The 24,135-nt window shown below is 38.9% G+C and overlaps 1 protein-coding gene across 1 annotated transcript in view; it reads left to right on the top strand.

Moving 5' to 3' along the window:
- Positions 1-24,135, top strand: part of ARHGAP42 (Rho GTPase activating protein 42) — a 207,017-nt gene that overhangs the window by 29,389 nt on the left and 153,493 nt on the right. Inside the window, exon 2 of the mRNA XM_089512781.1 lies at positions 15,553-15,648. Within this exon, the coding sequence (XP_089368907.1) occupies positions 15,553-15,648 (96 nt within the window). The remainder of the gene's footprint in view (positions 1-15,552; positions 15,649-24,135) is intronic.

The raw sequence follows: 24,135 nt of genomic DNA, 5'->3' as shown, positions 1-24,135 counted from the left end.
GGTGACTTTGGGCAAGTCATATGCTCTCAGCCTCAGAGGAAGGCAATGTCAAACCTCCTCTGAACATAACTTGCCAAGAAAACCCCATGATAGCTTTGCCTTGAGTCACCATAAGTCAGAAACCACTTGAAGGCACACAATAACATGTGTTACAGGGCTTGAAAGAGGAAAAGAAGAGTGGTGTGTGCAAGGTCACTTTTTTCCTTCTTACCAAGCAAATCTGAATTAACAGAAGAAGAAGATTTAATAGGAGTCAAGTCAATCCTCTTCTCACCCACCTCTAATCTGATACTTTCTTGTGACCAGTCCTGGCATGGACCTCTAATTTGACAAGACAAGAAAAGTCAATCCCCAAATGGCATATTGTGCCTCAATATTGTTCCATTAAGAGCTAGCAGATGGCAGAAATGCTATGCATTGAGCAAAAGTTTAAGAAAGCATTCATTGAAGAAAACAACAAATGTTTTGTCACCATAGTCTAGGTGGCCTTTTGCTTTTATATCTCCTCCCCTTTAATTTGGCCAGAAACATTGAGGTCAACATCAGGATAGGTTTTTCTCTTCACTGGTTGGTTGTTGTTATTGTTGTTGTACGTCTTCAAGTTGTTTCCAGTTTATGTTGACCGTTTCAATGGGGTTTTCTTGGCAATATTTGTTTAGAGAATGTTTGCCATTGCCTTGTCTAAGTGACTTGGCAGATGTCACCCAGTATGTTACATGGCCAAGCTGGGATTTGAACCCTGGTTTCCAGAATTGTAGTTCATCACCCAAACCACTATGCCATGCTGGCTCTCTCTTTGCTCCTTATTACTGGGCAAAGTCACTCAGTGTCCTTTTTTGGACCTCCATGTATGCAACCTGTTTTTCACTACCATAAGTTTTGTTTATATCCCCTTAGAATGTATTGTTAATGAAATATGAAGAAATGGGTGACAAGGAGGGAAAACTGCATGCGAGATGCAGTTTCTAAAATTTGTCTTTGAAAAATTGCTTGTGTTCAAAACAAGGGCATGTTCAAAACAAGGGCATGGTTAAGTTCTGCTAGGAGAAAGTAGGCTGGATATGAAGAAAGTCATGCTCCATAAAATAATATGGCCTTTTCTAAATCACTTCAGAAGCAAAGACTTTGAAAAAAGAATGGAAGAATGGATTTGACACAGTCCATTGAATTCACCATTCTGTTTGTGACAGTAGCCAGCAATATGCCCTGTCTAGGAAATTTCCAGGGTCATAAAGGGGATCTCGATTCACTGCTTGTTCCTAACTTCCAGTTATCAGATATAATTGCTTCTGAACATAGAGTCACACATAGATGACATAGCTTATAGTTGTAAATCCTCTTTTCAAAAAGTGTACCAGGGACCAGACAAAATATTTTGTGCTCATTGGTTACAATTGATTCTTTTTTTCCTGAGGTAAGTGCAACTTGTGGATTGCACTGGCCCAAAGCCTCCTTGTGTAAGTAGCACTGCTGTAAATAGACTGCTATCTCTGTGTGCATATGGATATACAAGTAACCTGTCTGGATTTTTGGTGATTGTCATTCTGAACTTGGGGAAAATGACATTCACTAACAAAGTATGTTGGACACTTATAAAATGTTCAGTTATGCAGTCTGCTTTCCAAAAAAAATTAAATGAATTTGCACATGGTCCAAAAATTTAAATGGATCTGCACATGGTCCCCTTTTTGGAGGGAGAATGCGAATGTAGAGAATATGAGGATGTGAAATGCAGCATATAACTGGCACCAATCCTTTTTAGATAATGAAAAAGAAGGTAATTTCCTCCTAACAAAGTGATAGGCTGAAAGAAATAAAATAAAGCCCTTTTATGTAATTAACAAAAACATACAAGGGATTTTGTGCTGGTGACCTTTCTGTGTCTCTGACTTTTAAAAATGAGAGGTTTAAAGCCTACTTCATCTTCTTTAATAACGACCAAAAAAAAAAAAAAAAAAAATCCTGCAAAATAGAAAAGTGATATAACTGGGGGCAAATTGTCTAGGCTGCCCCTTTATTTGGCATTTGGTTTTCTATATGGGGAGTGTTCCCTTTTTGGTATGGAGGAAAATCCAGTCATGCAAGATTAGATGCAAGTTCTTATTGCGTTGGCAGAGTATGCCTGAGAGACAACTCTGATTCTTCCAGGAAAATGGAAGTACAGTTTGAATAGTCCTAATCTGAAATGCTTGGGATGAGAAGTATTCCTTATTTTCGATTTTTTTGGAGTTTGGAATACCTCTATTTGCAGTTGCATAATGAGTTTGGAGAGAGACTCAGGATCTGTGAAATGGTGGGAATCCAAGTGTGCTGCTTGGCATGGATCCACATCTTGTGCCATTTTATAGATCCTTGTTTCTCTCTCCAGATGAGTCTCCAATCTCACAAATATAGTACAGGTAAGTAGCTCAAGAGAATTTGGATTTTGGAATTCCAGATAAGGGATATTCAACCTGTATAGTTGTGCGATTCATGGTTTAATACAGTGGGACCTTGTTATCAGTTGAGATTTGGTCCAAGACCCCCCCTCCCCCAGATATCAAAATCCATGAACGCCCAAGTCCTGTTATATGCAATGATGTAGTAAAATGGCTTCTTTTCTATAAAACCTGTCTTGAATCTCATAGTGGGAGAAAGGTAGGATATACATCCTTGGAATAAATAAAATAAAATGGTAAATTCAAGGTTTAATTCTAAGATCTTTTTTGTGTGTGAATATTTTCGAACCATGGTTGGTTGAGTCCGTGGACACAGAAACTATGGAGAGCCAACTGTAGCTTTTTGTCTATGGCTTTTATAGGATTGTTGCCTCTAACAGTGATTTTTTTAAGGTTCTCAAACCTTTAACTAATCAATGTGACCTGATCTTTTTTTTCCTCTTCTTTCTCTCTCTTAAATTCTTATTGCTTCTCTCTTAGTGCAGCCTTGCCAAGACTTTTGTATTGGGTGCTAAAGTGCAAGAGCAACCATTTATTTTTCCGAACCAGTCACACACAGATAGTTTGTGTATATTTCTTACATGCTGTTTTCCGCCCTGACAATCAGCAGCAAGATATGAACAATCTTCAAATCTCTACCAGTTGGATCCCAGTGCTGTAAAGTGGAGTGGGATGCAGAGGCCTTTTCCAATTTGCAAGCATTCAAAATTTATCTCACAGTTTCTATTCAACATTGAATTTCTTGGCTCCTGCTGAGATTTTCTGTTTTATTGGTGATAGAAAATTGGCTGAGAAATGCCAACTAATGTTGATTTATAAGATATTTTTATTAGTATTTTTAATGCTGTTTAATTCTTTCATGCATCGCTAAGCATAATCACTTCACCAGCTGGCATGTTTACAGTGTCTTCTGTGGGGGGAAAAAGATGTCCCACTGTGGCATGTTCTATTTAGAATGAAATTGACTGTATCAAGCACAGCAGCTGTTGGCATACAGTACTTCTCAGCGGGGTGCTCTTGTTCCTTCAGCTATTTTTGATTATTGATAAGAGTTTTCTGTTATGTAGTTCTTTGAAAGCATAACAGTCAAGTTTTATTTCCTATTTGTCTTGCAGTAACAGAGGGGAAGAGATAGAGGTGTCAGGACTCAAAATGCAACTATCCCGTTCCCTCTGGCAGTCTACTCTACATTCATGAATACTGGACAGTCTTTTAATGTCTTTATTGTTCCTTTGAGAGAACAACTAAATAAAAAATGTCATGTTTATACCATGCTGAGGCTGCAAATAGAAGTGAAGGCTTCTATTCTTACCCTTTGCCCCCCTCCTGCCAAAAAATCATCCCTTGAAGCTGCTTGTAGGTGTACCCACAGTTTGACATCACTTCACCTGACATGGCTCAGTGCTATGAAATTCTGGGAATTGTAATTTTGTGAGAAATTTAACCTTCTTTGTCAAAGAGCTCTGGTGCCACAATAAATAGCAATTCCCAGAATTCCACTGCATTGAGCCGTGACAGTTAAAGTGGTTTCAAACTGAATTATTTCTGCTGTAGCCATAATCTCATTGAGGGTAAGGTGCAACCATCAAGTTTTCATGAGTTGTTTTCTGCTGCCTTTGTTATCTTTGTTATTGTGGTATAACACACACACCACATGTTCTTATTAGAGTGCTTTTGATTTGTTTCAGATTGGTCTCTGTTACCTTCCTTAAGCTCCTTGAGAAAAATGGCATGGAAAATGATACTCTATTAAAAAGTGGGGTATAAAAATAAAGTTGATGCCGAAAGCTCTATTTCAGAGGAAGGAATTGGCAAAACCACCTCTGAGTATTCCTTGCTTAAGAAAACCCTATGAAATTCATGAGGTCACCATAAGTCAACAAGAGACTTGAAGGCACACACACACAACACACATTCAGTTAGGAGGAAGGGCAGCTAACATCCATGGTAGCAGCTTCAGGCAGGCTGTCATCCTTGTAACCTTCTTGGTTTAACAGTTAAATATGATTAAGTCTGACTAGGCTGCTGGAGAGAGCTTGAGGAGATACAGAAGAGTGATGTACTTGTGCTGTCTCACTTACAATATTCTGCTTCTTCTTTTTTTTTTTAGTACAAAGCTGCTTCTCTTAGATTTCTGGTTTGTGAGGCAAGAAATCTGATAACTAGGACTCTTGGAGTTCAGACTCCATACTGCTTTATGGATAATAATAATGATTTAACTTGAAAAGGGACTTTTGTGCCCTCACCTCACCTGTTTACAGACTGTCTGTATAGTGCCTTGCAGAAGTATTCACCACTTTTTGACTTTTCCTCATTTTACTTTGAAATTGAAATAGATCTACTTGGTTATTTAAGACTGTAAAGGTTGTGGTACAAAAACAAATTGTTACTGTTTGCACACCTAAGTTGCTGTGACATACTGGTACCTAAATAAACTCTAGTGCAAACCACTATCTCCAGTAGTCACATAAATAGTTGAATGGAGGCCACCTGTGTCCACTGCCACATGTTTTCTGATTAAATGTACCTGAGTTTGGAAAACCCCAGAGGTTGCTGGAGAGCATTTCTAAGCAAGCAGATTTATGAAGATCAAGGAGCTATCAAAACAACCCCAGGATAAAATTGTGTCAAAGCACTAATCAGGTTTGGTGCAATTACTTCTGCAAGGCACAGCATATTTAAAGATTTTGTATCTTGCAGTATCCATGATTGATTTTCAGATTGTTTCCTCAATTTGATGCTTCTTCACTTAGAAGTTTTACTCGTGACTCCCATGAAGGCCAGCTCATCCTCCGTTACTGATCTCTTCATCATAATTTGCAATTACAGCATACGTTTCACCATTTTTCTTGTTTTAATTCTTGAGCCCTCTTCAGTCACGATGAGTCAAGAAATCGGAAAGAAAACATGTTAGCCCTGGATGCTCCATTGTTACTTCTGTCACTCTCTGTGTGAAAAAAGCAATGATCTGAAGATCCTCTGATACCCTGAAGGCATCAACTTTGGGGAGAACCTTCACTAAAAATAACAGAGGCTCTCTACTGATGACTGACCTCTCCCCCTAAGTAACATGAGCTCTTGCTGGCATATTGATACAATATTTTTCAATATGAATAGGACTTTTGTTCATGTGAAGCTCAACTGACTCAACCAGAGTCCTTTATGAATGGACTGTAGATTGCAGAATTCATATTCTACACTGTTCTAAGGTTCTGTAGGAGGGATGCAGGAGTATTTTAAACCACAGCTTCGGATAAAATGTAATTATTACTAAGCAATGTGTAATTCATAATGTCTACATCTTGTTCAGTGTTTTGATGGAGAAATGGGTTTGGGTATTTTACAGCTGTGATACAATTTCCGTTTATAAATCCTCCAGAAGCCATATGTTTCTAACTTGACACATCAAACTGTCTGTGGGCTGAGGCTTTTTTAATGAGAGGCATACTCGCTGGAGCAGCATTGTTTCCACTACACCACTAGTAGTAACAATTGAGCTTTTATAAGGAGAAGCACTTAGCAGATTGTATCCAGAATGAACACAACACATTGCACACTTTGAAAAGTGTGATCTATACAGCAGCCTGAAGGAAGAATAGAAAGGTATAAACCAAGAATGGGACTTTCAGAGGGAATAAAGTTACTATGTCTGTATGTACAGAGCTGTGTAAATCTACAGCACTATATAAATAATAATAATAATAATAATAATAATAATAATAATAATAATACTTTATCATGCACCTCATTTTTGAGGTTTTAGGTGGATGTGGATATCCATTACTTGGTTTTATTCTTGGAACATTTGTTATCATCCCTCTCAACAAATTTTGAAGCCACCATGGGTATTTATTGACCTGTACAAGTGAATCTTCATTGATTCTAAAGCTTTATACCTTCCAAAGCATTATACCTTCGGAGAAGTGTATTGTTTAGTTCTAGTATGTTAAAATCCTTTTAGGAAAGCTTTAGCTTTACAATATCTCACTCTTTGCTCATGTTGAGCTTTGAGTTTGGCCCTAGACTTTCAATAAAATGAGCAATATTCAAGGTTAGTTTTAAGAAATTGAGAAATTTTGCACAGTTTCTAGACAAAGATAAGTAGTAAAAAGTCAATTTTAGCCTTAATGGAGTTGTTCAAAAAAAGAGCAGTACAAACCACTCCACATTTTTCTGCTGGTGCTTCCTCATCAGGCTTTTACCATGCATTCATGGAATTTTACCGGGGGGGGGGGGGGGATCTAGAAATAACCTACCATTTTTCGTCCTAACATTGCTTCTACCATTTTTCTTTCAACAAAATACCTGTTAGATGGAAAAAGGCAAACTAGCTGCACAATCTATTCTGGCAGTGCCAGGAGCACAGTATAGATATGTATAGGGACTTTGCTTAAATAAAGTTCTCTGCCTGAGAATTCTAAATACCCCTCCTTAAAACTGCAAATCCCAGAATGCAACAGGAGGCAGCTAGAGGAGTCAAACTGGAATAGTAGCACTTTAAGAGTATAGTGTGATAAACATCAAATACATAATCAGGATACTACATTTTTTTTCATTGAACAGTAGTGCAACCCCAAGATAAGGATAAGTGAAAGAATGTATGACAAAATGGATAGGACATGCTTCCTCCAGAGATATTTTTGGAGAATTTGTACTTGTGCTCCCCCATATTAGCAAAGCTTTTTATTTTTATTAACTTGGGAAAATTCCCAATGGGTGGAGACAAAGTATTGTGGTTCATATTTTTAAAAAGGGAGATAAAACATTACCAGCCAACTGGTAACATCGCTGTATTAGTTTGTTAGATGTCACCTCAAAATTATATACACGTTATCTTCTATCTAAGGCTGAAGACTGAGCAGATCAAAGCAATGTAACTGGTGAGGAACAGGCTAGCCTCTGACAGAGCAGATCAGCTACTGACCACTGTTTTATACTGAACTATCTGACAGTGAAATTTACAAGTATGTACCTCCAAAAAGTATTTATATGCTATCTTTGTAGACTTAATTTCAGCCTTTGACAGAATAAAAAGGTAGAGGTAATGGCACAAATTGTGGAGGCTGGGAATGGATAGATGCTTGTTAATCTTAATTAAGAATTTATACTCAGATCCTAGTATCCAAGTAAGAGTAAGCAAAATGGGACAATTATAAGAAAAGGTTAGAACTTCCAAAGATGTGAGACAAGGTTGCCAGCTTGCCCCATTTTTGTTTAATATTTATGTAAAAGATATAATTGCTCAATTGGCCAATGACTCTAACTTTCCTGTGTCCTTGGGAAATCGGAAAATTAATATTTTACCATATTTTAATATTTGACAAGCAGCCACCAAAAGGGAAGGTATTTTACCATACATCAAAGGAGTCACAGACAGAATAGGCAAAGTGGTGAGGAAGCACAACCTTCAAATGGTTTACAAACCAACGAAGAAAATCCAGCAAATGCTTCACTCACCCAAGGACCAGAGAGACGCTCTCACAGCTGCAGGAGTGTACCGAAAACTGCGAACAAGTCTACATAGGGACCACCAAATGCAGTGTGCAAACAAGAATCAAGGAACATGAGAGGCACTGCAGACTGGGCCTACCATGTCAGGATGCACAGGGAAGCGATTGAAATCCACAAACACCTGGACAATTTCAACCGGAAAGAAGAAACCCTTAAAGTGAACAAAATTTGGCTACCAGTCCTGAGGAATAGCAAAATAAGGACTCAGAAAATGCAAATGGGAAATCACTCAGAGTCAGGGGCATTCCTAGCAGATAATGATCACCAATTAGCAGACACTAATCCTCATTTGCATTAGCCTCCCAGACTGAGGCCAGCCATCAACACAGAACAATACGCATGCAAATCACTCCTCCATTCCCAGGCTCACACAGTATATATACACCCACTTTTTCCAGGCAAAGCATTCTCTGAAGATACCAGCCACAGATACTGGCAAAACGTCAGGAAGAAACTCTTCTAGAACATGGCCACATAGCCCCCAAAACCCACAAAAAACTATGGATGCTGGCCATGAAAGCCTTCACTTCTGTTCACTGTTTTCAGTCAGTCCCATATTGCACATGGGTGTCTGGCTGTTATTTCTCTAGTGTCTCCTAGCCCACAAGGGCTCCTAAGTTGATGAACAAATAAAAACCAATTAAAACAAAGAGGAAAAACTTTAAAAACACATTTTAAATACGTTTTAGAAAGCCTTAAAAGCAGCCTTAAATCCTTTCTAGAACCCAGTTTGAAACATTTTGAAACACTGAATACCATGCAGAACAGTTAGAAATGGTGCCAGCCAAACCTCTTTGGTTAAGTAGTGGCACAGTTGAGGCACTGCTACAGAGAAAGCCCTGTTATATGTACTTACTAAACTAATTTTATGAGGTGTTGGGACACACAACAGAGCTTCCTCTGAAGATCTTTTGAAAAACATTACAGATATTTCACTAGCATTTCTTCGGACTTAGACTGTACTTTGAGTATAGAGTCTATAGATATGACCATGGATCCTATCTGTCTTTCCAGCTGTAGATATTTTTGCTTGTAAATACTGAGCATGTGGACAGAATTCTCAGAGAAGTAAGACTGATTCCTTGCCCTCTTAATCCTTGACCATTCTGGTTGACTAGACTGGCTTCCAGAAGTAGGAAGAGGCATTCAAGGGAGTATAATTCTAAAGCGGTTAAATGAAATGGGAGTAAAATCTTTATCAAATGAACTCCGACTTTCTCTATCTTGAAAAACTTACTTTCATAATCATTAGGGCAAGTTGTTCATGTGTTGTCTGTTACCACATACTAAATATTGCTAGATAAAATGTCATCTCCAACTATTTAATTTGGGCTTCTCACTGGGCTTTAGGGCAAATCTGATTTGCCCACCCTTTAGTATATATTTCAGTACATTTTCTCTAAATGGTTATGGAATGATCACCAGGGCTGCATTCATAAGAATGGTAGTGACTCTCATGTTAAAGCTGATCTGAGTGCCATATGAGTCGGTAATCATACTAGCGAGATAAAATTTGAAAAACAAAGCCAATTGTTAGAACCAAAGAATAAGGAGATTATCACATGAGCTAAAGTGGAATTAAAACAGAATTGACATGTCCATGGCTGTACCTTATCAGATGATGCCATTTCTGAGCTGTAGCTGGTCTGTCATCTATCTGTGACTATCATACAACTTTTCATTGATGGGCTTTCCCTATCAGTTGCTGCTAATAGTGTTGTGGTAGCATTAGATTTGTGTCCAGTAATGCCTGGGGTGCAGTCCTGGCATTGGGCAGTCAAGTGTCAGTTTTCTTCTCTCTCTAACTCCCCTTTCCCCGTCCCCACTATTCTCAAATGGCGTGTTTTCTTTTTTTTAAATCACCCTCCCCCTTATTTCCCACCCCAATCACATTACCAAAATACCTAAACTGTGTAAAAAAGAGAACGGGGGGGGGGGGGGGGGGAAGAAAAGAAAAAGAAAAGCAAGCTAGTAAAGTAATGGAGCAGAAATGCATAGGGTTAAGAAGTGTGCTGGAAAAGAGAATACCAGACCTGCAATGGCTGCTATAGTGATTGGAGACACATACAATTGGGACTGCTCTCAAGTTGGTAGGTATTATTGTGATCATGGTGAATAATAATAATCTCCTATATCACAACAGGGTAGGATTCAGGAGCAATCTAAAATATGTAGGAATACTCCAAAACTCCTGCATACTCATGGAAGTTCAGCTGGGAATAGAAAGCTCTCTTATATTCTTCCCTGTCCAGTGGCAATCTGGGTAGGCAGAGACACTAGCTCCTCATGTACTTCTCTATTGTAAATTTAGTACAGTACGCCATTTGTCTTTCCTGAAAGCTTATCTACTATTTCACTGATTTATTTTTATTTACTTTTTACTGTAAGACCCTTCACAGGCCTGCAAAGGGAACAGCAGGTCATTCTAAAATCCATTTGGAAAGAAGAGTAATGTTAATGCTCCATTGCCAAAGTGTATCACTTTGTGCAGTGCAAGCTTGTATTTATCTAATCTTTGATGTGCTACTGCCAAACAAGAATGATACATCCACTCAAAAGATATATCTAGGAATAAAAAGCATCCTCCGAGTCTGCACGTTTATTCAATACCTTTTGTAATAGAAAACATATATTAAGTAAAATGTAGATGCTCTGCAGCGGCTCAGTACATCAGGAAGACTGCTAGCTGAGTTTCTGTTTTTAATAATCATAATTCAGTTTACAATGTGTTCTCAAGGTATTGGAAAGACAGGGGTACAGAGAATACAGTTTATAGATGGGAAACAGTTAAACAAATCCACATTTGGGGAACATTTTCCTGCAGAGGTTAATTTTAGGTTATGGAGGAAAATGTAAGATCATACAACTAAAAGATTAAATTACCTGATTTTAAAAATGTATAATCTTACTTCCCCTTGCACTGTTTTTGTTTTGTTTTGTATTTGTGTGCATAAGTATCCAGTTCAAACAAACAGGGTGGAAATGTGATTGTAGCACACCAACCCAATATACTGGGTCCTCAAGGTGAGAACCTGTGGTCAAATCCTGGGCCACTACCGAAGAAATAGATAAAGCTATGAATATTGGCCCAATATAGATGGGCAAAAAGCGCCATCCTGGGGCCGATTTAAGGGTGTCCATATGCATCCATCCCTAATAGTGGCGCCTGTGCGCCATCTTGCCACAGCCTTGCCCACACAGGGCATGTGTCCGCGTGCCCAAACAGCACTCACTGGAAGTGGCGCCATCAGGGTATGTGAGTGTAGGTGGCTTCTTTTTAGGAAGCGCTTAGGGGCTGCGCGGTGCAGTTGGCGTGGCATCGATGAGGGGTAAAGATGCCTGTCTGCATTCCCCCATTGTTATCCTTTCAGTTTGTAAGAGCTATTTACAGGTTAAATATTGATCATTAAAAAGCCCACAAATTTATTAGAACTAAAATATAATATGAACTTTATAGTTATGCTAATTAAAAAAATAAGTAAACTGTATTGTGAAACAGAGTTTAAATTTTTTGGGGTGGTCCAATTAAAGTTTTATAAACAGGAATGATTCATTGAAAAGTTCTGTTTGGCTTTTGTCTGGGACACCAGAGTTTACTATTAGAATGAAAAAGAAATGAGCAAAGGAAATGAGTAACGGTACTTTTCCAAAACAACCACATCATTTTTAATACACAATTGTAGTAAATGAGTGATACAAGCTAATACATTGAACATCATCCTTGTTGTGGACTATGTGTCCTCTAATAATAATCATTTGATGAGTCAGTTGACCGGCATGCTAATGCTCACGTTCCAGATTATGTTAAGTAAAAATTGCCTCCAGGCAACTAGTGATAGACTCAGCTGTTTTTTTTAAAATGATGAGCCAGAGGTGATTAACATATGTAAATATGTTGTAAGTCTGAGCATTAGACTATGACTCTGGAGATCAGGGTTCGATTACTACTTGGCCATTGAAACCCACTGCTACCTGGGCAAATCACACACGCTCAGCCCCAGAAAATCCCATGATAGGTTTACCTTAGGGTCACTGTAAATCAGAAATGAAGGTACACAAGAAAAAGAAAGACTTATAAAAATGTTTTCCAAGCATACAGATGTTGTAGCCTTTTTTTGTTGAAAGGCTGTCTAGTTCATTCTGTGTTAGTAACAGAGTTGCACTGTGTTCACATGAGAAAGTGAAGGTTGTGATCATGATATAATGAAAATTTCAACCTCTTAGTCATATTTTCCCACTATTCTATCTGTATTTTGTCTCCAAAATTCTTAGCCCATTTTGTCATACATTCTTTCACTTGTTCATCCTGCATATCAAATTATAAAGAGAAGTTTTACAAAATGATGTACAATTGGTACATGATCCCAGAGAAAATGCCTAGAATGTATAAAGGTGTTTCTAATGCATGTTGGAAATGTGAACAATGTGAAGAGACATTTTGTCATAAGTGATGGAAAAAGGCCAAGAAATTAGATGCATACATAGTATGCATGCATCAGATACATACTATGATGCAGATAATTTTGAAAACTAACAGTTAAAACCAGAACTTTTTGTGAGGGGGGGGGGGAGAATTATGGATGAACAGTTAGATAATAAATGTGGAAAATTACTTCAGCATATGGATATGGCAGCAAGATTGCACTATGTGCAGAAATGGAAGAATTCCTTATTATCTATGAAGGAGAAATGATTGTTGAAAATGACAATTTTGGCAGAAATGGATAAACTCTCTTGTTTGGTTAGAGAAAATTCTTTAGCGAAGTGCTTAAAAGATTGGAAACTTTTTACAGACTTTTTGATAATGATTTAAAATTCAGCAGCAGAATAAGAGTAAAGAGGTAGGAGTATTGAGGGAGAGGTGTGACTAGGCTATGGGTGCTTATAATAGCAAAGAAAGTCACAAACCATATTTTGTTTTATCTCTAGTTAACAAGCCTACTCAGTCACAATTATGCCAAAGCACCTGCAACGTAAACAGTTACATATTACTATTTTGTTTACTCTGCTTCCACTCATCAGTTCAGTTTGATACTTCTCTGTATCTCTTTTTTCTTTCCATCCTCAACAACATATACACTTCACTAAGGGCCAGAACAGACAGGCCAAAATAAAGCTGCTTTGGAGCACTTTGGAGGTATGCTGTTTAAATGCTACAAGCATCCTAAGGGCCTGGAAGCCATGACAAAGCCACACTTTGGCGCAGCTTCTGGCCTCTTAAGATGCACGTGTCATTTTAACAGCATACCTCCAAAGTGACCTGAAGCAGCTTTATTTTGGCCTGTCTGTACCTGTCTGTAGGCCCTAACTCTTCAAATGCCTTGTTAGTTAAATATTAATAAGGGATTGTTTATTTTGTTTAGAGGACACTGATCCACCACAAGCAAAAGTACAGATGAAACCAGTCGCTGAATCAGGGTTTTAATCAGAAATGGTTGGAGAACATCTGAACAGATGAAAGACATTTTCTTTCTAACGAAATTCTTTCTGCATTTCCACTCCTAGTCAAGAAACATGGTCTGCAAACATTGATGGTGCAGCACAGAAGCTAGAGATCTCAAATTCAGTCTGATTTCTCTAGTTTAAATGATAACATGTCTAATGACCACATTATTCTATGAACCCATCTTACTTCACTATTAATTTGTGTAAATTTCTTAATCTTATATTGTAAAGCTAATGAAATAAAACAATATTTGCCTTCATTAATTTCGAATGAATGAATCTTGGTTGTAAAAAATAGATTGGCTCAAGTGTGTAAAGGAAAGAACATAGCTTAGAAACCTAAGAATGTCTCTGTTGGATCACTGAAAAAAATGGACTTAATTAGAAATGGATGGAGCAATTTTATCCTAATTACCTGGAAGTAAGTGCCAGCTAATTGAAGTTAAACCTTACTCAGAAGACTAGATTTTTAAATGGAAGATCTGAAAAGGGGTAATAAAACATGAATGTTGATAGCTTTATCTTTTTGCTCTCAAGGTCAATGTGTGAGATCAGAACCACTGAAGAAGGAGTTGAATAATGAGTAGCAGAATGGAAAGGGTGTAGGGAGAAAAGGAGAGAGAAAGAAATAGTATAAGAGAGAAGAAAATGGGTAAGAGGTTTAAGAGCTAACACATTAAAGAATTTCAGGTTCATTGCAGCCTATCCCTGCAGGATGATAATCATTACAGGATTATTTTATGATTAGATATTTTAAGGAACTAATAGGAATATTGTAATTCAGTATTAGTATTTTATAGTCACTATTTGTATTATTATTGTATTTTTAATGATGTAATCCTGCTTCGATCCTTGAGAGAAGCGGGAAATATAAATAAAATTATTATCATCCCAAATAATACTATGAAATACAATCAGCCCTTGGTACCTCTGGGGATCCATATTGGACACACACACAGCCCTGTGGATACCAAAATCCATGGATGTTCAAGCCTGTTGTCGTCCCCAGTGGTAGTGCATGCATTGGGGCCAATGGAACATAATGGCGCAGCCGCATGCACATGCCACCACAGGACAATGAAGGCTGTCCCTAATGGCAGCCCATTGTGGACAACGTGGGCCTGTCATCCGTAGATGCTTGGATCTGCATATGGCAAGCCCGCAGATACCAAGGACCAACTGTATTATATAATATACAGTAGGAAACAGTTTAGAATATGATCAACAGAGGAGAAGTTAATGGAGAAAATGGCAAGGTATTCCTAACACAAACCCTGATATTTTACTACCATACAGAGCCTTGGGAAAGGAGACACCTGCCTTTCAGACCTATATGGCCTGAAGGGGTTGTGGCTGCTTGAGGACCTTCATCACCTGGAAACAATTTACTCCCCTTACCTTACTCCATCCACATTCTGTTCCAAGACTCATGCCCCCCTTTCCCCTCCCCATTTTTCTGTTTTCCTTCTTTCCCAAACACAGCTCTTCTGCTTTAGAAGTTTTCCTCTTTTCTCCTCCCCTCCAGTTGTCCTCCCTAAGAAAGTACAGAGATTAATGTACCTAACAGCAGAGCCATGCGTCTCCAATTCTAATTTTTTTCCTCTTGAGTCAGTAGATTTTCCCTCGCCTGTGATCGAAAGAGAGGCTTCCACCCTAATGAATTCTAATGATGCAATTCACTAAAGTATATTTTTAAACTTCAGTATTAATTGGGGAATCTTGAAAGTCAGGGGAAATTGCTAGGGGGGAAATCTTTCAAATTAATAAATTAATGAGTTATTTGATGAATTAATTCCAAGCTCTGCTGTAGTTTAATTAGCTTTGAGACAGGCTCACGGTACTATTATCGAGCCCTTCTCATGTATGTCCAACCTCTGTGTGTGTGTGATGATGATGATGATGATGATGATGATGATGATGATGAAACAATACTATGATGGTTGAAGGAAGTTCTTGGTACAAATGCATATATTTCTGTCATCCAAGCCTATATTGTTCATACTGTCAAGAAGTGAACATTTGTTTAACACCATGAATCTTACAATCAGTATTTTTAATTTTCCTTATTCCAGAATATAAGTAGATCAGTTAAATATGCTGATGAAAATTTGTTCTCTATAAACTCCACAAGTAATTTTAGATAATCTTCTTTTTACAGATTTATCCATGGCAGTACAAAAATTTTCCCAGTCACTTCAAGATTTTCAGTTTGAATGCATTGGAGATGCTGAAACGGATGATGAAATTAGCATTGGTGAGTGTTCTGTGTTGCTTCATCTTGCAATATTAAAATTCCAACCCTGTGTAAAATAGATTTTTGAATTGCAGTGGCAATATTTTCTTTACCCTATAAGTAACATTTGAGTGACCTATGAGATCTATGACCAGTAGTATAGTGGTTTGAGTGTTGAACTATGACACTGAGAGACCACCATTCTGATCCCTGCCTGGTCATGAAAACCCACTAGTTGACCTTGGGCAAGTCATACTCCCTCAGTCTCAGAGGAAGGCAAAGACAACCCCCCTCTGAACAAATCTTACCAAGAAAACCATGTAAGTTTGCCTTAGGGTTGACATAAGTTGGAAACAACTTTAAAGACACACAAGAACTTCTCAGTAACTGCTCCTAGGCTATGTAACTCCCTCTCAAGGGAGGCTTGATTGGCCTTTGTTCTCTTTTTGCTAGCAGACAGAGACCTTCTTAGTTTTTTGTGGATTTTTCGGGCTATGTGGCCGTGTTCTAGCAGAGTTTCTTCCTGAAGTTGTGCCAGCATCTGTGGCTGGCATCTTCAGAGAATGTTGCCTGGAAAGGACTTGGCTATATATATTGTGTGACCTGGAAAGGCAGGAGTGATTTGCATGTATATTGTTTGTTGTTAACGGCAGTCCTCAGGGTGTGAGGGTCTGCACAAGAGGATTAATGTCTGCTTGATTAGTGCTCATTGTCTGCTGGGATCATGCCTTTCCAGGTCACACAATATATATAGCCAAGTCCTTTCCAGGCAACATTCTCTGAAGATGCCAGCCACAGATGCTGGTGAAACATCAGTAAGAAACTCTGCTAGAACATGGCCACATAGCCCGAAAAACCCACAAAAAACTCTGGATGCCAACCATGAAAGCCTTCGACTTCACAGAGACCTTCCTATTTAAATAGGCCTTCAGCCTTTAATTGGTTGGGTGAAAGGCATGTTGTTTTTATATAATGTGCATTTAATACAGTGGTACTCAGACTTTATAACTTTGGGGCCCACCTTTACATCTACATGCGGATGTTGCATTGATGTGATGTTATGGACTTGTGGTGTAAATGTTGTTTAATTAACTATATATAGGTAATTTGTTTAGATATGCATTGTGTTATAAGGTAAGGAGCTGTTAGGATGGGGTGGGAGAATGGAATATGAAGAATGAGGGGTAACTGGTGTAATGTCAGGAGATTTGGACAAGGCTAGTGAGTGGTAGTTGGGATGTCAGTTGATATGTCACTTCGAGTTGATATAGTTAGAAAGAAAGGAGTGAGTGAAGTGAGGATTAGGATTAAGGGAGTCGGTCAGGTTTAGGAATTAGTGAGTGGTGTTTTAGTCCTCACCTTCACACTAGGGCCCTCCGTTCTGGTAGTCAAGGTCTGCTGTCCCAGCCCAGGATTTCCTCTGCCCCATCTCAGATTCGCTCCTTTTCACTCGCTGCCCCTCACTCCTGGAACCTTCTTCCCCCGTGAGCAAGAGCCATCACTTCCTTAACCAGCTTCAAAACGGAGTTGAAGACCATCCTGTTCAGGGCAGCGTTCCCAGGCATTGCATAATTGTCACTTGCTATTTGATGTTCTCTTGTTGCCTGTTTTATAGAATCATTTCCTGTATTGCTATGTATTTTATCTGTATTATCCTACTAGAGAGGCCCCTTCCCCACCACCACTCCCTTTGTGTCGTGTCTTTTTAGATTGTAAGCCTGAGGGCAGAGAACCATCCAATTAAAAAGATTGTATGTACAGCGCTGTGTAAATTTACAACGCTTTATAAATAAAGGTTAATAATAATAATAATAATAATAATTAGAGAGTGTGAAAGAATGTGAACTATGTTCCAAATGTATTAAATATATTTTGTTGTGTTCAGCTTCTGCTGGTGCTTTTGGTTTCTGGTAATGCTATCTGTTTTAAAGCTTGAATTCAGACATGGTGGGTGTGGTGACAGCAATGAATAAAGAGGAGTGGTGTCCGGTGGATATATTATTTGCATAATATTTCACACAAGTATATTGAAGGATCTAGGATGTCCCCACAATTGGTGGCCACAGCAGTAGGGCAGGAGGAGGTCCCTAAATTGTTGGAAAATGTTGGGATAAGGAAAAGCCCCTCACTTTTGGTGGTAACCATGTGAGTTGTGGAAGTCTTACCATTTAGTGGCAGTGGAGCTTTAGGCAGAGCCTCATACCTGGTGGAAAAGTGGTCAGCTTAGTGGTGAGCTCCCACAGTGGACAATTTTCCTTTGACATTTTAAAGCAGTGACTGATCACCTACCAGGGATACTGTAAAATTGGATTTCCAGGCTTGCTAGAGGGGTAGACTAAATGATCTTCAAAGTAATTTTAGATTCTGTGCAGATGGATCAAGAGAAAGAGTGTACTCTCTGTACAGCTTCCCCTTAAAACCCTAGTCACGTCTCTGGCTCGTTTAGAGCTTGTCATGTCCTGGATGATCTCATATATGAGAGCTGACTCACTTTACCTATGCTTGGGAATAATCTTGTTAACCTCTAAATAGGAAATCTTGAGGAGGCAGGTAAAGTGGACAGAATCTGCATTCTTACTTCCTGTGTGTGAGACAAATAATTTCCACTGCGAGCTAGTTCAAGACGTCAACAGCTTCCTTGAGATCAGATTGAGTACAGAGATAGAGTTAGTTGTGTGTCATCTGCATACTGATTATTTTTAAAATCTACATTTATCTTTCCTTCTTCCATTGCCGCACTTACATGAGCAGTTGGTACTGACTCATTGTGATGATGTTGTAGCATACACATGTTATTTGATTATTCTTGTTTAAAACAATTCTGTACATTTTGATTTTTCTGATGTTTGTATTATGAAGAGAGGTAACTTGTGCAAGAGATGTAAGAGTAGGGTGGGGGTTACTGCACCATTGTAGAAATTATTTGAGCCAATAGAAGTTACAAAATTACAACTCCAGCTATCCTAAAGTAGCTAACCATTAGACTGAAAGAATTATCTCTCCAGAGCCCAAATAATATGATTTGAGGAGGTGGCCATTAGAGTGGCATTTGAGAGGAACATCATCCCAGTCTGAGACAAGGCCCGATAAATTACTAAGGATTGTGGCTAAGATCCATATGCATTTTTGGTGTTTCAGACTTCAATCAAGGGTTTCTTGCTCTCTTACTTTCTTTAAAGGGGAGGGAAACAACAAGGATGTTATGGTGGGAGTCTACTGCAGACCCCCAAGTCAGAAGAGGAATTGGATGATGCCTTTCTAGAACAGATGATCACACACTCAGAAAGGAGAGATGTAGTAGTGATGGGTGACTTCAACTACCCTGATATTTGTTGGAAGTCAAACTCAGCCAAATCCTCAAGGTCTAGTAAATTCCTCACTTGCCTCTAAGACAATTTCATTGTCCAAAAGGTGGAAGAGGCAACAAGGGGGTCAGCTATTTTAGATCTGATCCTAACCAACGAGGATGATTTGGTTAATGGGATGCAAGTGGTGGGATCCTTAGGTGGGAGTGACCATGTTCTCCTGGAGTTTGTTATACAGTGGAAAGGAGAAGCCAGGCAGAGTCAGACACGCATCCTAGACTTTAGGAGAGCTGGTTTTAGTAAACTTAGAGAAATACTGGGGGTGATCCCATGGTCAGGAATACTAAAAGAGAAGGGAGTTGGATGGGAGTTTCTCAAAAGGGAGATACTGAAGGCACAAATTAAAACAGTTCCAATGAGAAAGAAAAATGGGAGGTGTCGCAGGAACCCAGGATGGATGACCAAGGAACTTTCAGCTCAGCTAAATTTTAAACGGAACATGTATAAGAAATGGGAAAATGGGGAAATCAACAAAGAGGAATTCAAACAAATAGCTAGCAAGTGTAGAGATAAGGTCAGAAAAGCTAAAGCACAGAATGAACTCAGGCTTGCTAGAGAGGTTAAGAACAACAAAAAGGGCTTTTATGGATATGTCCGCAGCAAAAGGAAGAAGAAGGAAACAGTAGGACCACTGCATGGAGAAGATGGCAAAATGCTAACAGAGGACAGAGAAAAGGCAGAATTACTCAACACTTTCTCTGCCTCAGTCTTCTCAGAAAAGGCAAAAGGAACTCAACCTAAGGATAAAGGAGCAGAGGACAGAATAGGGGAATTTCAGTACAAAATAAGTAAAGAGATAGTACAGGAATTCCTTGTTAATCTAAATCAATTTAAGTCGCCAGGACCAGATGAACTACATCCAAGGGCATTAAAAGAACTGGCAAATGTAATATCGGAGCCATTGGCAATAATCTTTGAAAACTCCTGGAGAACAGGAGAAGTCCCAGCAGACTGGAGGAGGGCAAACGTTGTCCCCATCTTCAATAAGGGGAAGAAAGAGGATCCCAACAATTATCGGCCAGTTAGTCTGACATCAATACCAGGAAAGATTCTAGAGCAGATCATTAAACAGCGAGTCTGTGAACATCTAGAAAGCAATTCCGTAATCACAAAAAGTCAACATGGGTTTCAGAGAAACAAATCATGCCAGACAAATCTTATCTCTTTCATGGATTAAATTACTAGCTTGGTGGATGAAGGGAATGCTGTGGATATAATATATCTTGATTTCAGTAAGGCCTTTGACAGGGTTCCCCATGACATTCTTGCAAACAAGCTTGTAAAATGTGGGCTAGACAAGGCAACTGTTACGTGGATTTGTAACTGGTTGACCGGCCGAACCCAAAGGGTGCTCAACAATGGCACCTTTTCATCCTGGAGAGAAGTAACCAGTGGGGTCCCACAGGGCTCTGTCCTTGGCCCAGTACTGTTCAACATCTTTATCAATGACTTGGAGGAAAAAATTGGGGGAATACTTATCAAATTTGCAGATGACACCAAATTAGGAGGAATAGCTAATACTCCAGAGGACAGGATCAAAATTCAAAATGACCTGAATAGACTAGAAAGCTGGGACACAGCTAACAAAATGAAATTCAACAGGGAGAAATGTAAGGTACTGCACTTAGGGCGAAAAAATGAAATGCACAGATATAGGATGGGGGACACCTGGCTTAAGGAGACAACATGTGAAAGGGATCTAGGAGTCCAAGTAGACCACAAGTTGAACATGAGTCAACAGTGCGATGCAGCAGCTAACAAGGCCAATGGGATTTTAGGCTGCATCAATAGAAGTATAGTGTCTAGATCAAGAGAAGTAATAGTGCCACTATATTCTGCTCTGGTCAGGCCCCACTTGGAATATTGTGTCCAGTTCTGGGCGCCACAATTCAAAAAGGACATTGAGAAACTGGAGCGTGTCCAAAGGAGGGCGACAAAAATGGTGAAGGGTCTGGAAACCATGTCCTATGAGGAACGACTTAGGGAGCTGGGGATGTTTAGCCTGGAGAAAAGAAGGTTAAGAGGTGATATGATAGCCCTGTTTAAATATTTGAAAGGATGTCATGTTGAAGAGGAAGCAAGCTTGTTTTCTGCTGCTCCAGAGAACAGGACCCGGAACAATGGATGCAAGCTACAGGAAAAGAGATTCCACCTCAACATTAGGAGGAACTTCCTGACAGTAAGGGCTGTCCGACAGTGGAACACACTTCCTCGGAGTGTAGTGGAGTCTCCCTCCTTGGAGGTCTTCAAACGGAGGCTGGATGGCCATCTGTCGGGGATGCTTTGATTTGGATTTCCTGCATGGCAGGGGGTTGGACTGGATGGCCATTGTGGTCTCTTCCAACTCTATGATTCTATGATTCTATGATTTTGTTCTTTCAGGATTTAGTCTCTAGCAGCATTGGATGTGGTATGAAGGATGGTGATCAGACAGTGGAACATGAAGCTCCCCCTTCCCCCATATGCATAGAAATGATTTGAATGATCTGAGTGAAAAAATTACCTTGCAGTTTTTATTTTTAAAAGCATTTTATCTCAGTTTTCAGACAGAAAGGTTCCATATATATATATATATACATATATGGGCGCAGGGGACCAGATGTCCAGGATATGTCCTGCATGTCAACCTTCTGTCCAGGAGGAATTTCAAAATGTCTTCCATTTTGAGCATGACTAAGAAGCATGAATTTATATTTATATTAGTGTTTTCAGCTTTTATTTTGTAATGTTCTACATTTTTCTTGAACATCCTACATGTCATGGTGACTTGCTTTCCTTTATCGTTATGACATCTAGTCACCCTTGTGTGTGTGCATGCATGGGAGGCTTCTGTGTGTTTGGACTATGTTATTCATGCACACATACAAATACATATATTGAGAATTTAGCCTTCCTCCTTTGGGTAATATGTTTAATAATGCCTGCTATACTCCAGATTCTGTGAAGCTTGTCCCCTGCCAATATTTGTTCAAGTACATAAATTTTCATTCCCACTCCCCCCCCCCCTACTTTTTAAATTCTTAATGCCACTATTGTTCTACTGGCATTTTCATCATTTTGCAACTACGTTTGAAAACAGCTTGGGCCCTGAACACATTTTATACCATAGCAAATTTCACTGTTTGCTACAGAATCTAGTGTAGATACTGTTCATGGCAGCTACTGCAACATTTTTGAATTGAGTTTGGCTGACTTGTTCCCAAAAATGTACATTGGTCAGGAATAGAATAAGAAGAATCATGGGATTTTTCATTGAATTACTTATTTCTAATACAGCTGTAGCTATAACATGTGAAGATGGCTTATGTTTTTCAAGAGAGTGCAGGAATATGTTTAAATATTGTTGGAAGATTTTTGCATTCTCTTTCCCCCTCCTTAGATAGGGAGTTCCTGCTTGTAAACTCTCCTCTCACTCTCTTCTCTCTTTCTCTTTCTCTCTCTCTCTCACACACACAAACACACACACATTCAAACTAACCATGTGACTTAGGTCACTCTCCCTTTGGGAATAACAGACATTCTCTAACGATTTTGGAGGTATACGGTTTAAATGCTGCATGCATCCTAAGAGGCCAGAAGCCACACCAAAGCCACGCTTCAGTCCTAAGGACTGGAGTGCAGCTTTGGTGCAGCTTCTGGCCTCTTAAGATGCGTGTGTCATTTTAACAGCATATCTCCAAAGTGAACCGAAGCAGCCTTATTTTGGCCTATCTGTTCGGGCCCATAGTTAGCTAAAGCCACTCTTCTGCTACTCTGCTAATTTTAAAGCTAAACTCTAGCAGACCTGGATTTGATATTTTGATATTTAAATATTTTTGTTTCCTTAAAAAGACTGACGTTTTAGGAAACTTAACTTACCCCAGAAATATAATCCAGACATTCAGTTGGAATGTTCCTAAAACTGGGTCTAGAATACATGTCTGGTCATATTTTTATAATATATTGCCTTAGGCTTCTGAGTGTAGAGGGTGTTAATTGTAACTTGAATGCCACCTGCTTCCTTGCTGTCCTGTAGTTAAATGTGAATGGCAGCTTTGGACTTGCTCCTCAGTTACAGCAACATGCTATATTTCCCTCATAGCTGGTGAATATTAAGAATCACATAGTTTTTCTTATAGCTGCTGTCGTGCTTTTTTCTAAATTAGTTTGACAATGCATGCAAAAGCTATGAAATGCATTCCTTCGAATCTGCAAGAGTGCTTGTTCTCCAAATGTCACATTACCAGAGATTTTATGCTGCAGATATCCATGGATTTATGTCAGTCTGAGCAAAGCTTTTCTAAATTATGATGGCATCATCCTGCTACCCTGACTTTTAGTCATATGATGTAGTGAAATGTATCCTGAAAAAACTTTAATAGTTTTCAATCTGTTTCTGTGAGAGTCATTGTGGTGTAGTTGTTTGACTATTAGACTAGGACTCTAGAGACCAGGGTTCAAATCCCTTCTCAGCCATGAAAACCCACTGGGTGACCTTGAGCAAGCCTCAGAGAAAGGTAAAAAGCAAACTCCTTTCTGAATAAATCTTTTTAGGAAGTCACTATGATAGGTTTCTTAGAGTTGACATGAATAGGAAACAACTTGCACATACACAATAATAACAAAAATATATGGCTGAGCTATGAAAGTGATCTTACAGTAGAGGTAAGAATGGTTCTTCTTCAAAGAAGAGTGGACTCCACCTGTGGAATGATGAACAGAAATGTATAATAGATAAATCACATAAAATGTATTTTTGTTCCAATTAAAAACCAATGGTGACATCTATTTGGTAGTATGATACGGAATGTTAAACCTTTCTAGAAGGACATGGAACTGAAGATGGAATACATCATTCATCCTTTTGCTAATGATTGTAGTTCCTCCATATTCTGAAATGACACATGCAATCTTTCAGCCAGAGATGATGGATGGCAAGAATGCAAGTATCTTGGCTGTTGAAGATGTATTATTATGAAGTGAGCTTTCATCTCTGAAACAGGATAAGAAATATATATTGTGGGGGAACGAGGACATTTAGATCAATTATGTCAAGTGCCTGTTTAAGAAAAAAAATCTACTAAACCAGTGATTCCCAAATTCTGGCTTTCCAGATGTTTTGGACTTCAGCTCCTAGAATTCCTGACTATTGATCAAGATGGAT

Source organism: Sceloporus occidentalis, unplaced genomic scaffold, assembly GCF_023333645.1.
Source record: "Sceloporus occidentalis isolate IW3139 unplaced genomic scaffold, rSceOcc1.0.p SCAF_2, whole genome shotgun sequence".
Taxonomy (NCBI): domain Eukaryota; kingdom Metazoa; phylum Chordata; class Lepidosauria; order Squamata; family Phrynosomatidae; genus Sceloporus; species Sceloporus occidentalis.
This window is presented reverse-complemented; position numbering and strand designations above follow the sequence as displayed.